At 39.9% G+C, this 17,531-nt stretch overlaps 1 protein-coding gene across 1 annotated transcript; it reads left to right on the forward strand.

The window, feature by feature from the left end:
- Positions 1-2,431: 2,431 nt before the first annotated feature.
- Positions 2,432-15,805, forward strand: LOC114249317 (myrosinase 1). Its single transcript, XM_089735648.1, has 9 exons — positions 2,432-2,517; positions 5,584-5,690; positions 7,551-7,865; positions 9,431-9,691; positions 11,531-11,619; positions 12,386-12,533; positions 13,171-13,334; positions 14,329-14,478; positions 14,941-15,805. Exons 1-9 carry the CDS (start codon positions 2,489-2,491, stop codon positions 15,163-15,165), a joined length of 1,488 nt encoding a protein of 495 aa, XP_089591774.1. The 5' UTR covers positions 2,432-2,488; the 3' UTR covers positions 15,166-15,805.
- The last annotated feature ends 1,726 nt before the right edge of the window (positions 15,806-17,531 follow it).

Genomic DNA, 17,531 nt, shown 5'->3' on the forward strand with positions numbered 1-17,531 from the left:
TTTACCTTTATAATAATATAATCTGGTCTTTGTTTTTAGCTGTTTTTAAATTTTAACTTATCTATTTTATCGTAACTGTAACAAGACCTAATTGTCCTAGACAATGGTTGATGTAGGGCCCAGATACAGGCCTTTGTTTAGCAAAAAATAAAATACTTTACATAATAATAGCCTAAAGGATAAGACGTTCCTATACCAATATACCAACACTCCTATACCAATTCCAAGTACCCATTTTTGTAATTAAATAAGGAGAGATAGAAAGAGAGAGAGAGAGAGAGAGAGAGAGAGAGAGAATACACTTTATTGCACACCAAAACACAATTTACATTAAAAAAACAGTCAAAAAGCAGATAGATTTGTACAATAGGCGATGTTATCGCTATAAGCGATAATTTAAAGAAATTCTGAAAAATATAAGAATATATAAAAATATAGTAGGTATGTTCCGGTGTACCATTGACAATATATTATTATAGAAAATGTATACATACAATAAATAGATATATACCGTTTACATTACTTTTTTTATTACTTAGATGGTTGGACGAGCTCACAGCCCACCTGGTGTTAAGTGGTTACTGGAGCCCGTAGACATTTACAACGCAAATGCGCCACCCACCTTGAGATATAAGCTCTAAGGTCTCAAGTATAGTTACAACGGCTGCCCCATCCTTCAAACCGAAACGCATTACTGCTTCACGGCAGAAATAGGCGTACCTACCCGTGCGGACTCACATGAGGTCCTACCACCAGTAAACTCACAAGAGGTCCTACCACCAGTAATGCTGGCCCAAACCCACTCACCATTGCACTATGAGATAAACAATAGTGTTTATAGCCTTAGTTCTCAAAGTGGTCCTGGTGGATCTTTAGGGGTCCACGGGAGGCCCAAAGGGGGTCTTCGCTGGCGTAACAAAAAAACGGGGGCCAACAATTCGTAAGCGGGGCGTCGAAAATTATGACTATTTTGTGATTGTCATTGTAGAAGTTACTTTACGTTATTAATGTTAAATATTCACTAGATGATGACCGGTTTTTTTTTGATAACGCCATCTTGTTGTGTCTTTAAAGCGGTTAGTTGCCCTCAATTAAGAAAAATAGTATTATTATTCGCCAATAGATGTCGAGAAGAGTTGATTATTGAAAACACGAATAAAACAACATTTTCTGAAAATAAATCGTAGCTAGATCGATTTATCGCCCCGAAATCCCCTGTATACTAAATTTTATGAAAATCGTTGGAGCCGTTTCCAAGATTCAGATTATATGTATTAATATACAAGAATTGCTCGTTTAAAGGTATAAGATTATATTACGACTGTTATCAATATTACAATATAATGCGATAGCAAAAATGATTAATGAAATGATACATATTTGAAAAAATACAACACTAAAAAATGTCTTATTTCCGATTAGTGAGTATTCTAAATTAAATAAGTGAGAATTTATTGTGTCCTTGTGTCGTAGGCTTGCTTTTTTGTTGGCCGACTTTATAGTTCTTAGTAACAAAATGTTATGGTTTAAAAAAAAACTTAAATAAATTTACTTTCGTGACATCCACTTACAGCACGATCAATTGATAAGAACACCAATAAATTGTCACTTATTTTTTTATTTTTTTGTTTCAAAAAATATATTATTTACTAATTCGTGATTGGAACTCGGTCGCAACTTCTAGAATTTTTGGGTATATGGTCGTACTCGTAATGTAGCTACAGGTGGTACACGGAGACCAGCAAAATTTTGAAAGTGGTCTATGAGAAAAAAGTTTGGGAACCTCTGGTTTTATAGTATTTGGTGTTTTCGTCCGTTTTGCACTTTCTTTCTATTCTTTATATTACGGATTTATGTCTTTGAATTAAAACCGATGTTTTTTTTTATTAGATGGGTGGACGAGCTCACAGCCCACCTGGTGTTAAGTGGTTACTGGAGCCCATAGACATTCACAACGTAAATGCGCCACCTACCTTGAGATATAAGTTCTAAGGTCTCAAGTACAGTTACAACGGCGGCCCCACCCTTCAAACCGAAACGCATTACTGCTTCACGGCAGAAATAGGCAGGGCGGTGGTTACCCACCCGCGCGGACTGACAAGAGGTCCTACCACCAGTAATTACGCAAACTATAATTTTGCGGGTTTCATTTTTATTACACGATGTTACTCCTTCACCGTGGAAATCAATCGTGAACATTTGTTGAATACGTATTTCATTAGAAAAATTGGTACCCGCCTACGGGATTCGAACACCGGTGCATCGCTCAACATGAATGCACCGGACGTCTTATCCGTTAGGCCACGACGACTTCAAATGTAATGCAATGCAAAGAAAGGCGAGACTGAATCCGTAAAAATTATTTAAACAAGCAAAAATATCAATCGATCATACACAGATATTCTCCAATAACATTTGTTGCTGAGACATCGATGCGGAATTATATGAAAAAGCGCGTTCGGTGTTTCCAGTCCGTTCAGTACTAATAATGAATCCCTCGTGGCAAGTCGCGTTCAGGTAAGGTTTATATTTTTATTAAAACTATTATAAATTAATCGGTAGGCAGCGGCTTGGCCCTACCCCTGGCATTGCTGAAGTCCATGGGCGACGGTAACCACTCACCATCAAGTGGGCCGTATGCTCGTCTGTAGGCAGACGGCAATAAAAAAATAATTAAAATAACTAGTGATCCCCCAGTAGTCGAAATTCGAGTAAAATTAATTGAAATTATAAGTTTGAACATAATTATGGATCTATTATCAAAGACTATTATACTTCATTAATCACAGATTTCGCTAAGACTACTCTATAAACAAATAATATTAATCGACTTTCAAGCTGACCACCGACTTTATGCAATAAAAAAAAAGAGACTTTTTAGCGGGAACGCGAGGAGTGAAGTTGTGTGATTTGTTTTATTTTGTGTATTTAGTGTTTCTTCAGGTTTAAATGTATAAGTAGATAGTGATGACCGAGCTTCGAGCCGACCGCTATTGTTTTTTTTTTTTATAAAATTTTTTTTTTTAGAAATTATATTTTAATACGTTTTTTTTTTACATATTGTACATAAATGTATACATACGTTTTTTACATAAATTTACATATTGATAAAATTTAATGATGAAATATTCCAAGATCGTTTAGGCATTTTTAAGTGAACATGTGAGTTAAATAAATCAAAATAAGACATGACTTAAAGGTGTTAGTTACCAGGTCATAAAATCCCTTAAAAAAACCAATAAAAAAAGTTTCACAATAAACAAAGGTATGTGTTGTTTCAAATACATGGTATTGTGCGTGATGTTTATTTTATTGATTTGATGTATTTTTTATGCTAATAAAAAAAAATAACATTCTGCACTCCTCTATAGGTATTCTTTAAAAGTGTGAAAAATTTCATACTCCTCCGTCCGCGGATTTTTTATAAGAAGACAAAGTTTTTGCTTCACTTATTAATTAATATATAGCTTCTATATACGCATCTGAAATATAAAGTTTGAACACGTAAAACCAAGAAAGGCATCGACTAATAAAAACTTACTATGCGGTTTATCAAATTGTGTGCACAGAGCTTGGACCGGCTTTTTTTCCCTACCTATTGGCCGGTAGCCTATAGGGCTATTCCAGCTACGACCGGACGGGTAGGTGAGCTCACGGGCTCAACCTGAGAGAATTGTCTACACTACCCCTAGCAAGAGCAGTGCTTCGCAGAATCTACCACCGGATCGGAAACGCGACCCACTGAGAAGATTCGGCGAGAAACTCAGTGGGCTGTGTCTGTGGGTTAATTCGCTCGTGGAGGCCTTCGTCGCAAGTGACGGGTTCGACGAGGACGGTGACCGGTGCTTGAGGTACCTAAAAACACCGTTAATGGATCAGGAGGATCCGTAATGACGTGCTTTGGGTGACGTCGACTGTTTACCATTCGGTCTACAGGGTCGGGTATGTAGTTTCCAGCGGCCACGACAAGAGGGTTCTCATGTCGTGCCGCCTTCTCAAAGTGGCGCAGCGATGCCGACTGTACTTACTAACGGAATTGAGCTCCAGGTCATCGTGGAGATCCACGTTCTGGCGGTAGCTGCGGTCTGGAGTCGCCGATGCAGCAACGACATCTTCCTACACGAGTAGTAGATAGCCGTGTCATCGGCGAAGAGCGCTAGATGAGTCTCCGGGGACCGGGGTATATCATTGATATACAAACTAAATAATAACGGGGAGAGCTCGGAGCCTTGCGGGACTCCGGCAGTCAGTTGACGGGGACGAGAACGAGTTCCCTCTACTCGATATCGAAACGAGCGGTTCGACAAGAAGTCTCGTATGATGAGCACGAGTCTGTCTGGCACTCCCGTGTTGTACAGTTTGTAGATCAAACCGTTGTGCCAGACTTTGTCGAACGCCTTCGCGATATCGAAGAAGAGGGCGCCGGTCGGGATTTGTTTAGGCGCGATTACGATCCGTTGGTAGGTTCAGCGTAGCACTGCTCTTGCTAGGGCTAGTGTTAGTTCTCCCTGAGCCCCGTGAGCTTACTGATCGACCAAGGCAGAGCTAAAATAACCTTTCGAGGCAACTAGGTGAACAAGAAAAAAATTCATCTACCATTTTACGAAGCGAATATCTAATAAAATGGTGTCACGGTAACATAACTCGTTCTTCAAGAGCAGACGTTGTGATGACAATTAAAACTCAAAACCTTGTTGTTAACATGTTCTCGAAATGATAACATTACCATATTTTTGCGGGCAGACCGATTTTTTTAAATTTTTTTTATTGCTTAGATAGGTGGTTGAGCTCACAGCCCACCTGGTGTTACGTGGTTACTGGAGCCCATGGACATCTACAACGTAAATCCGCCACCCACCTTGAGGTATAAGTTCTGAGATCTCAGTATAGTTACAACGGCTGCCCCACCCTTCAAACCGAAACGCATTGCTGCTTCGCGGCAAAAATAGGCAGGGCGGTGGTACCTACCCGCGCGGACTCACAAGAGGTCCTACCACCAGTAAACAATACAACCCAAAACACAATTTAATTATTGCGACGCATAAAACTTCTGAAGTCCTCGTGGACTGAAGGATAAGACGCCCGGTGCATTCCGTATCGAGCGATGCGACCGTGCCGGTGTTCGAATCCCACAGGCGGGTACCAATTTTTTTAATAAAATACGAACTTAACAAATGTTCCCGAATGACTTCCACGGTGAAGGAATAAAATCGTGTAATAAAAATGAAACCCGCAAAATTATAATTTGCGTATTTACTGGTGGTAGGACCTCTTGTGAGTCCGCGCGGGTAGGTACCACCACCCTGCCTGTTTCTGCCGTGAAGCAGTAATGCGTTTCGGTTTGAAGGGCGGGGCAGCCGTTGTAACTATACTGAGACCTTAGAACTTATATCTCAAGGTGGGTGGCGCATTTACGTTGTAGATGTCTATGGGCTCCAGTAACTACTTAACACCAGGTGGGCTGTGAGCTCGTCCACCCATCCAAGCAATAAAAATAAATAAAAAATAAAGTGGGTAAAGACTTTCTTCGTCCGTTTATGGATTATTTGATTCCTCGTCAAAATATGAAATACTGGTTCGCAGCGCGCTGATGGCTTGCGCCTGGGGGTCGGATCTAACCTTCCCTCCTGGGTTCAAGTTCGGTGCTGCATCAGCGGCATACCAGATTGAAGGCGGTTGGAATGCCAGCGGTGGGTAGCAACGTTCTACTGCACTTTTAGAGATAAGATATGCATTTTTAGAGATAAGATATCGACGGTTGAAAGGCAAACGTGACTAAGCGACAATAACTGCTTTATACATAAATGATAGGCAATAACCATTTTCAATGCGCAAAAAAAAATTATTTCTAGGTCTATTAAAATCATTTCAATCCTACAGCTAGATTCGTTAAAATAGATTTTTTTTCAGATATTACAACTTTAAATTAGTCTACTGTAAAGTTCACGCATTGTCGCTTAGTCACGTTTGCCTTTCAAGCGTCGATATGCACTTTTAAGAGATAAGATAAATGGAAACACTTGTATCTTAAGAAATAAGTCTCGATAATCAGTAGTCAAGTCAGTCATGTCACGATAACAACCTAATCTCTGAATGGAAATTTTCTAATAAACATCATCATTATCCTGCCCTTCTCTCAGTTAACTTTTTTATTTATTGCTTAGATGGGTGGACGAGCTCACAGCCCACCTGGTGTTAAGTGGTTACTGGAGCCCATAGATATCTACAACGTAAATGCGCCATCCATCTTGAGATATAAGTTCTAAGATCTCAGTATAGTTACAACGGATGCCCTACCCTTCAGACCGAAACCCATTACTGCTTCACGGCGGAAATAGACAGGGTGGTGGTAACTACTCGCGCGGACTCACAAGAGGTCCTACGACCAGTAAGACCTGGGGTCGGCGCAACATGTTTTCTCCTTCCATACTCTTCTATCATATAGAATTTCTTCGGTCACTCCCCTCTTATCCATATCGTCTTTCACGCAATCCATCCATTTCTTCTTAGGTCTACCTCTTCCTCTATATCCTTCCACATTCATAGTTAACATTTTCTAATAAACGACAGTCGTAAAAAGAAGCCAACTATACCGATTTGCTCTTTATTATTTTGTTCTTTGGAATGCAAATGAGATCAAACATCATATTTCTAGATAAATCTCATTCGCAATCGTTAAAGATTTATTAATGATTAATGATTTATTAAACGAATAGTTTGATAGTGCTAGTTAGATAGTGCATTATTAAATGAATAGTTTGATAGTGATAGTGACCGGTGGTAGGACCTCTTGTGAGTCCGCGCGGGTAGCTACCACCACCCCGCCTATTTCTGTCGTGAAGCAGTATTGCGTTTCGGTTTGAAGGGTGGGGCAGCCGTTGTAACTGTACTGAGACCTTAGAACATATATCTCAAGGTGAGTAGCGCATTTACGTTTTATTTTTATTTTTTTTATTGCCCTTGTAGGCAGACGAGCTACGGCCCACCTGATGGGGAGTGGTTACCGTCGCTCATGGACTTCAGCAATGCCAGGGGCAGAGCCAAACTTAATACTCTCCACAAGCCTCGTTTGGAGAAGGACATGTCATAGCGCTCGGGAAACACCGTGGAGGGGAGCTCATTCCATAGCCGTCGTAGATGTATATGGGCTCCAGTTAATCACTTAACACCAGGTGGGCTGTGAGCTCGTCCACCCACCTAAGCAATAAAAAAATAAAATAAAACTTTGATAGGTTTGGTTAAATTTATATTACTTTAGAATTGTTTGCATCTATAAAGAGTAAGGCACGTGTCATTTATGGGAACAATAGGTCTGACAATGGTTCATGAACTCTCTTCCCCTTTTATTGTTTGGCCGGTACGACAAAGGGAAGATCTTCCACCGAACGGCTGAGATTGCTCGGTAGACCGACGGTCCGAATGTGGTTGTTCGGAACTTGTATATACGCAAGCTTATCTTGATAATGTCGTAAGCGAGATTCAGGCATCTGTCAAATATCTTGTGTTCTATGATGGCTACCCCGCCACAATTGTTTTATTTTACATTACAGATAAAGGAGAAAGCATATGGGATCATCTTGTCCATGAAAATCCTGAAATGATAGGGGATCGCAGTAACGGAGACGTGGCCTGCGACTCTTACCATCTCTGGCAGAGAGACATAGAAATTGCATCAGAAATCGGTCTACACTTCTATCGATTCTCTATAGCGTGGACGAGAATTCTACCAACCGGCTTCAGTGATAAGATCAGTGAAGACGGAAAAAATTACTACAATAGACTGATTGATGGGCTGTTGGAGAAAGGGATCAGTCCTGTAATCTCAATTTACCACTGGGATCTGCCGCAGAAGTTGCAAGACCTGGGTACACATAAATATAATCTTATATATAAAATTCTCGTGTCACAATGTTAGTTACCCCATACTCCTCTGAAACGCTTTGACAGATTTTTATGAAATTTTATATGCATGGTCTGAGAATCGGCTACTATCTATTTTTCATACCTCTAAGTCAGCGGTCGGGGAACCGGGGTGAATTACCCCAAATGGGGTAAAATGAAATTTTGGGGAGGTAAAAATTAAACTTTTGTGAGTAAAAAGTATATATTGAAGTGAAACTTCTTTAGAATCGTTAAATTTTTAGTTATTGTTTTCTTTTCAAAATTATCATGGGGGCTATAATAATTATGAAAGATACTATTATAAAAAGAAGCGATTTCGTTTTTTGTTTATTTTTCGCCGTGGGATAATATCAACTTACACAAAAATATTTTGGGGTAATAATTAAAAAAGTTCCCCGACCGCAACCCTGAAGCCTTGTTCGGACTAGGCGAGTATTTTAGTCGAGTACCGAGTAATTTAGTAGCTAAATGTGTCTGAGCACCAAAAATTTAGTCGAGTAGGTTAGTAAATAATTTAGTCAAATCAATCCGTTTTGTTCTATTTTTTCGGGCGAGTAGCGAGTAGTTTAGCCACTAAATTACTCGGTACTCGACTAAAATACTCGCCTAGTCCGAACAAGGCTTAAGTGATAAGGGTTATCCACCCCTAAAATATTTATAAATTTTTTGGACAATTTTTTTTTGTTTTAATAATACATTATGTGGTTGAATGAGGTTTTGTTATTTTTATATTCCCTCATCGTTCACAGCGCTACATGCCTCATTCACTCATTTACCACATCCTTACACACTTACAATAAGTTAGTATTTTTTTTTCTACACTAGAAATTCCCTAAAAATCCTATATATGGCAAAACAACGTTTGCCGGGTCAGCTAGTAACTTATATCTCAAGGTGGGTGGCGCATTTACGTTGTAGATGTCTATGGGTTCTAGTAACCACTTAACATCAGGTGGGCTGTGTGCTCGTCCACTCATCTAAGCAATAAAACAAAAACAAAAAAGGCACCACAAGCACCGATCACCGTCCTCGTCGAACCCGTCGCTTGCGACGAAGGGCTCGACGAACGAATTAACCCATAGACACAGCCCACTGAGTTTCTCGCCGGATCTTCTCAGTGGGTCGCGTTTCCGATCCGATGGTAGATTCAGATCAAATCAAATCAAAAAATTTTTACTCAACATAAATGAAAGTACATACTTGTTGAACGTCAAAAGAACTACCGCCCATTCACAAGAACTAGCCTCCGTCCTGAGAAGAATTGGCAAGAAATTCAGCGGGCATGTCTTTTTTTTTTTTTAAATATGAAATTATTATTTATTTATTTTTTAATTCTTTAATTTTTTGATTCTGCGAAGCACTGCTCTTGCTAGGGTCAGTGTTAGCAACACTCCGGTTTGAGCCCCGTGAGCTCACCTATACACGTTAGGGCGAAGCTGAAATAACCTCTCAAGGCTATCAGCATGGGTAGGAGAAAAAAAAACCAACACATTTGTGCCAAAACATTAACTCTTTTGTGAACTTCCAGGTGGCTGGGTAAATCCTCTCATAGTTGACTGGTTCTCCGATTACGCAAGGGTCGTATTCTCTCTATACGCAGACAGAGTGAAGACCTGGATCACAATCAATGAGCCTACTATGATCTGCGATGAATCTTACAACACTGGTTTCTTTGCCCCAGCGATTTTCGAGCCCCATATATCCCCCTATGTATGTGCAAAGAACGTTTTGCTTGCCCATGCTAAGGCTTGGAGGATTTACGACGAGGAATACAGACCAAAGTACAACGGTAGGTGAACAGGGCAAGTGGAGCACAGTCCCGACAATGAAGACAGGTGCTCCGGGTTTTGCTGCACTAATTTACATGCTCATAAAGTAGCACAAGCGATAAATCACATGCCGACCAAGAGGGCTGGTGGTCGTGGCGCCGACGACCGCCGGTCCGGCGTCCCGAGGGGGAGGGTGATGGGAGAGATGTGCTCCGCACTAAAGCGACAGTAGGTTTTAGTCAGTTCGACTCTGACATACCCTGCCCTCCATCCCCAGTGGAGGGCGGAAGTCCGGCGATTACCTCATGACAAAAGAAAAACGCTTTTATAGAAAATCCAAAAGAAACAATGATTTTATTGTAAAAAAAGCGTGCGGTGCATGGTATCAGTAGTTATAAATATTTTATGAACAGATATGAGTAGAAGGGTTATTTTGAAAAGCACCACACGTTTATAATATATATATCCTGAAATAATATCCTGAAAAGCACCACACGTTTTTTTTTTGTTTTTTTTTTTAACTATTACAGTCAAACCTGGGTAAATGAGAACTGGATAAGTGAGAAAACTCTATAAGTGAGAGTAATAGCCAGGACCCGTCATTTTAAGCTCCCAAAACCTCTATTAGCGAGAAACAGAAACCTCTGTAAGAGAGAGTCGTTTTTCCCTCATGGACCTCCGTAAGTGAGACTGCTACTTATCTATACCTCTATAAGCGACAGTCGAGCTTTATTTATTTATATTATTTAGAAGGAAGAAATGACAAAACAAATTACAAATTTAACATCTGCTATTCTATGACCCATTCTTAACTTTCGTGGAACTTCCTACCATTATTTTTGCATTGTTTTCTCATCAATATTGAATCTATTCTATTTCGTGGAACTAAATAACGTTGTTATTTTATCGCATTCTTTTCAAATAGACACGTGTGCCTATGTACCGTCCTGTTTGTCGGACTTACTCAGTTTATCGTTAATCAATTTCGTAGGAAAGTTCTGTTCTGCATCATGTCAAAACGGAAAATTAAAGTACTGTCATTAAGTGATAAACTTAAAACAGTGAATGCGTTTGAATCCGGAAAATCGCGAAATGAAATTCAGAGGGAGCATTAGCGAGAAACTCGGGTTAGTGAGAAACCTCTATAAGCGAGAATGAGATTATGCTCCCTTGAACTCTCGCTTATCCAGGTTTGACTGTATTTGTTTATAATTTTAAAGTTGAATTTCAATTATTGCAATTTTTTTTTTAATATTGTATTGTCATCGGTCCTTAATAAGTATACCAAATTTCGTGTTAATCCGACGTTTTGAAGGGGGTCAAAATCATGTTAAAAGATTCCGTTACAAACATACGTACGTCTGAAGCTAATAAAAGCGTATTAAAACCACGAACGCTTTAAGAAGAGATAGGCAGCGGCTTGGCTCTGCCCCTGGAATTAGTGAAATCCATGGGTGACGGTAACCAATCACTATAGGGTGGGGGCCGTATGCTCGTCTGCCTACAAGGGGCAATAATAAAAAAAGAAAACTAAGTGACATGGACCTTGCAAACATTGGACTTCTTTTTTTTGCAGTCATATAAAAACAAAAGAGCGTCAAATGTGCCCGCTAATGAGCCTAATTGAACTCTTAAAAACATTTTGTATGAAACATAGCTTAGTCAATTATAGTATAATTAAAAAGTGACATCAGATAAAATGTAAAAGAAATTAAGAAACAACCTAGCAACAACATGTTGATTCTGTTAACTCTACTGAATTTATCTATGGATGGAATAGAACCAATCCAGCCTATTTCGACCGCGTAACAATTATTCCGACCTTGAAAGTTGAGAGCGAGTATCAATTTTATTTTCAGGCGAAATAACCTTAGTCAATCATTTGATCTGGTATGAACCTCTGGGTGAAGAAGACTTCGAACTCACTGAATTAGTCCGGCAAAATTTGGTAACTTCAACTGTATATTTAACGATATTGTAATATATATTTTTTTATCGCTTAGATGGGTGGACGAGCTCACAACCCACCTGGTGTTTATTTATTTATTTATTTGTTTAAGTGTTAAGTGCTTACTGGAGCCCATAAACATCTACAACGTAAATGCGCCACCCACCTTGAGATATAAGTTCTAAGGTCTCAAGTATAGTTACAACGGCTGCCCCACCCTTCAAACCGAAACGCATTACTGATTCACGGCATAATAGGCAGGGTGGTGGTACCGTGCCTACCCGTGCGGACTTACAAGAGGTCCTACCACCAGTTTATTTTCTGTACATATACTTATAATGCATACGTATTAATATTTTTATAGACGATCCTCTAACTTAACAAAAACTAGCAAAGACTTTTGATAGGTCTGAGAAATAGTACCTACATACATAAATATATGCCTTTAGCCCTTCATGTGGTCACGACCCTCAGCAGTGAGGAAACGACGCGAGGAAATATGTCCCTTTTGTGTTAATTGTTATGTCACTTCAATGAGTCTCATCTCCCTTTATAATTTTTTTACCTGTTGGATCCATGGAGTTGGAGCAGATAGTGTCCACAAAACAACTCACTGTTTTAGGTTATGCCTGCCATATTTCCTCAGAGTCCAAATCATCGATCATCGGTATTTTTTACCGATTACCATTACTACCATTGGTAATTGATCGATGGTCCAAATAATCATTTTCATCTCTGTTGAACATGGTATTCTCCTTATGACCAGGTTGGTCGATACTCTCATCCGGTTTATTCAAAGGAGGGAGGTTGGCCGCCATCGCTCGAAAAACACATGGAAGAGGTCAGCAGACGGAAAGGTTTCCAGAGATCAGTCCTGCCTCCTTTCACTCGAGAGGAGATTGACTTAGTAAAAGGTAGACTTTGCAGGAAAGGTGGTATCTGAACAGATTCGATTTAACCAATTTGGTATCTTCATCTAAGCGGCATTATGAATTTTCTCAAGAGAAAAATATCCTAAACACTAAGTGCACTAATTTTTTTTTTGCCGGAGAAGTGCACCTGGATTTGGTAATACATACCGGTTCTTGGGGGAGTCTCTAGATTATTCACAAGCTAAGTTAAATAAGTCACAACAAATACCTGTGACAATCTAATGCCACTCAATGAAAAAACGACTGATGACTGATGAATGAATGACTGACACTGACAATGAATGACAATAAAAGAAAGAATGACTGACTGACTGACCTTGAGAGGCTATGTCAACGAACCCTAACATGTAGGTAAGCTCTCGAGGCTCAAACAAGGAGGCGTTGCTAATACTAGCCCTAGCAAGAGCAGTGCTTCGCAGAATCTATCACTGGATCGGAAACAAGACCCGCTCAGAAGATCCGGCGTAAACTCAGTCGGCTTTATCTATGGGTTAGCTTACACGCCGAACCCTTCTTTGCAAGCGACGGGTTCGACGAGAACATACATTGTTCGCATCACGGGCCGATTTTACCTAAAACAAGCCAAGAGCTTGTTGTAACAAGAATTCTATCAATCCAGGCACCTTCGATTTCTACGCCATGAACCATTACACCAGTCGCCTAGTTCGGAAAGCTGAGCCAGGAGACCACATCGGCTCGTTCCCATTCTACGGAGCTCCTGACCTAGAAGCTGTCTTCGAGCAAGACCCCAGTTGGAGCATTGCGACATCCCATTGGTTTTATGTCAGTGATTTTTTAATTAGTTTTTAATCTTCAGGAATATATTGTCTACTAGCTGAACCGGCAGACTTCGTAGTGCCTTAATCGATAAATAAAAGACCTAAACTTTTGTATAAAATAAACTTAAAACAAATAAAGGAATCCGTCCGACGGGGGACACATCAAAGGAAAAACAAAATTGTTATTTTTGTTTAATTCCGAGCATTTTCATTGTTATTCGCCTTTTAAACCTTCTCTGGACTTCCACGAATAATTCAAGACCAAAATTAGTCAAATCGAGACTAACGAACAACAATTCATTTTTATATAAATAGATTGGTTGAGCGCTTACAAAGGGACGCGGAGATGGCAACTATTATATCTCGATTGCGTTAATTAAGTCCAAGGTCCAAGTCCGTTATAGGAATCCGCTGTTATTTTTCTCGACCCTAGAAACATAACATTTACTGGTAACAGAGGAAATCCAGATACGGTTAAGCCGCAAAAGTACCCTGTAACTGAGGCCAATGAACTTTTTTCAATCGATCTGAAGCGTGGGGTCAGTTGTACATTACAAAATTAAATGAAACTTTGACTTCACGTATCAAGATAGATCAATATAATTTCAAAGCTTCAAAGTAATTGGCTCTAACGTATCAAAGATGCAACCATTAGATTTATCTTAAAATAATTGACGGGAAAATATTACACTTTCTAAGACGCCGAACAGCCAAAAGAGACCTCCGCATTCCCATAAGGAATTCTTTTTTTTTGTGGGATTTTATGACCTAGTAACTAAAACTTTTAAGTCATGTCTTATTTTAATTTATATTCTTATTTTTATGAAAAATGATAATATGGAGTGAAATGAAATGAAGATGATTAATTTGAGACATTAATCAACTGGGATGAAATTAAATGAAATGAGATGAGATGTAATGGGATGAAATATAATCTTAGTAAAATGGTGGTCATTTACTGAGATTTTTATGGAATTCTGAATGCAATTATTTTACAGATTAACCCCGAAGGTATTCGACGGCAGCTGGCCTGGTTGAGGAAAGAGTACGGAGACATCAAATTCTGGATCACAGAAAACGGCTTGTCGACTACCAGCGGCCTAGAAGACAGAGAACGAATCGAATTCTACAGGGATTATCTGAAAGAGGTATAAAGTTCCGATTTAAAAACGGACAGTCTTCAATTTACCATCCGCATTATATATATATTGCCCCTGTAGGCAGACGAACATTCGGCCCAGCTAACGGTGAGTGGTTATCGTCGCCCATGGACGTCAGCAATGCTAGAGCTCCCAGCACTGAGGGTTGAGATAGCAGTAGGCAGCGGCTTCGCTGTGCCCCTGGCATTGCTGACATTCATGAGTGGCGGAAGTCGTTGCTAATGCTAACACTCGAGCGGGCCTGTAACAGGTATACTACGCGCATGCGTTCGACTGCCACGCATTCACTCTCGCTCTGTCTCTTTCTAGTATGGTAGCGTTAAACGTTTAACGCAACCTTGTTGGAAGTCGCATTAGAAGTTTCACTTCAAAAATTCGCGGTGCCGACCCCACCTAGTGGGCTAAAGTGGGGAAAAAGAAGAAGATTCTAACCATTTGTTTCTTGACCAGGTGCTCCTGGCCATCAACGAGGACGGCCAAAAAGTGACTGGTTACACAGCGTGGACCCTGATGGATAACTTCGAGTGGAACGACGGTTACAATTCGAAATTCGGATTATACGAAGTGAACTTTACTTCCCCGATGCGCACCCGAAGGCAACGCGCCTCCGCCCGCTATTACAAGCAGATCATCGAAACACATTCAGTACCCAGGAGTCCTTATGACGACTTATGATCTCATAGGCATAGTGATGAGCAATAATGGTCTTTCTTTTTTTGCCAAAAGACCAGCTGTACCCGTAGACGACGAATACCGCCTGTGCGTGTGTGTGAATAAACAAAAAAAATATATATAAATACCGTCGATATAATGATTTAATACAGGGGTTCCCAAATTTATTTTGTCTATTTCCCACTTTGAGAATAAATTATATTTTAGCGCCCCAATTTTGTTCACCTACTTAAAAACCACTCGAAGTGAGAGCTTAGTCGGTGTCTATGCGTCCTCTTAAATGAAATTACAAATCGTCTTACAACCCTCTACACAACGCACCCATTTTTTCTGGGTCTCCTACCGCCCCCCTTTAAGCCTGCAGCGCCCACAAGGGGGCGTTATCGCCCACTTTGGGAAAGGCGGATTTAAATAATTTGTCATAAATGGAACGTACTTTTGTTCGGGGAACAAAGATATTTATTTTACATTTCTAATTTGTTTCACTAAATATAACACTGTGTATATAAAAAAAAAAGACAGTAAACTTTGTGACTGTTTAAAAAATAGGATCTAAAACAAGAATAGGTATTCTTGAGTAACGCAAATCGGTTTTTAATTAGTATTTGGATTGGAATAAAAATAAAGCATTTTATTAGTTAAATATTGTTTGTGTACTTACAATATCCAATTTATGCCTTTACAAAATGGTTATAATGTATCCGGGTAAATTATTAAAAAAATAACACAAGTATCAGATAAAATGAGTAAAACCTAGACTGAACACGCGCGATCAATACCAAGATTGTCGTAGACTTTTTATTTATTGCGTAGCTGGGAGGAAGAGTTCATCTGGTGTTAAGTGGTTACCGGAGCCCATAGACACCTACAACGTAAATGCGCCACCCACCTTGAGATATGAGTTCTAAGGTCTCAGTATAGTTACAACGGCTGCCCCACCCTTCAAACCGAAACGCATTACTGCTTCACGGCAGAAATGGGCAGAGTGGTGGTACCTACTCGTTTACTCACAAGGTTTTATTCTTGCTTCGCTCATCACTGCAAGCAACTGCTACGCTAGGCAAAAACTATATTTATGAAACCCTATATTTATGAAATAATTTTTTTTGTTTAAAATCACAAAATGTTACTTCTTCATTAGGCGGGAATTCTATCTAGCCAGTCATATTGCGCCGTGGACCGAAAGTTTAAATATCTTTTTGTTATGAATGAAGGATTACTGGTGGCCTGAAGGCCTTTTCAGTTTCACCAGGACAGGTAATCCCAATATCGGAACTTGTATACACCTATGTTTAGACAAGCTATATAACAACTTCCACAAACGATGAACTCTGTAGAGTCTATATTTTTTGTATTTTTGGAACGAAGTTCCTTACGGGACGATGCGGAGGGGTACCCTGACCGGAAAAAAACGTCCGTAACGTAAGATTTTTATTTTTAGATATTAGAGACTACTCTGCCATTTATCCATTTTTGTGGGAAAAACTTAGACTGTTGAAATTAAGTGTAGGGGAATAATACCCCGCCCTGCTTAGCTTACTATGCAGTTATTGTGCATACAGTAATGAGCAGCATACGAGTCAATCAGTGGTCAACGTGCAGCGATCCACCGCGGTCGCTGACGCGAATAAACATGTAATTATAAGTAATGTTTTATTGACCGCTCCGATGAGGTTTATGGAGGACAACACGCAACAAACAATCAACGCACACGCCTCCTCCTCCTCCATCTCCCTATAAACCTCACATAAGGAACAAGTGCAATAATCACTAACGCATCTAACAGATGACTCTGTATTGAATGTTTATTTTATTGCCCTTGTAGGCAGACGAGCATACGGCCCACCTGATGGTGAGTGATTACCGTCGTCCATGGACTTCAGCAATGCCAGGGGCAGAGCCAAGCCGCTGCCTACCGTTTAATACTCTCCACAAGCCTCGTTTGAAGAAGGACATGTCATAGCGCTCGGGAAACATCGTGGAGGGAGCTCATTCCATAGCCAGATGGTACGTGGCAAAAAAGACCTCTGGAAACGCACTGTGGATGACCGCAGTGGCTCCAGGTAGTATGGATGAACTCTACTCCGGTGGCGGGCGGTGCGATGGTAAAAACGAGATACCGGTATGTATTATATGAATGTCACACAATAATAATAGAGAATTAAATGTTTAGCAATTATAAAATTGGTGAGCCACAAAAAAACAGCATTGAAATCATTTAGTCGGCATACAAAGATTTTGTTTACAATTAAAAAATCAGGCAGCAATCCTTCTTGGAACGAACAGCAAAAGATTTTTATTATTTATGTATAGTCTTAGTATGATGGCTATATAGATAGTGTCTAATGTAAAGTCTACGTGATGACGGT

This window comes from Bombyx mandarina, chromosome 20, assembly GCF_030267445.1.
Source record: "Bombyx mandarina strain Sakado chromosome 20, ASM3026744v2".
Taxonomy (NCBI): Eukaryota; Metazoa; Arthropoda; class Insecta; order Lepidoptera; family Bombycidae; genus Bombyx; species Bombyx mandarina.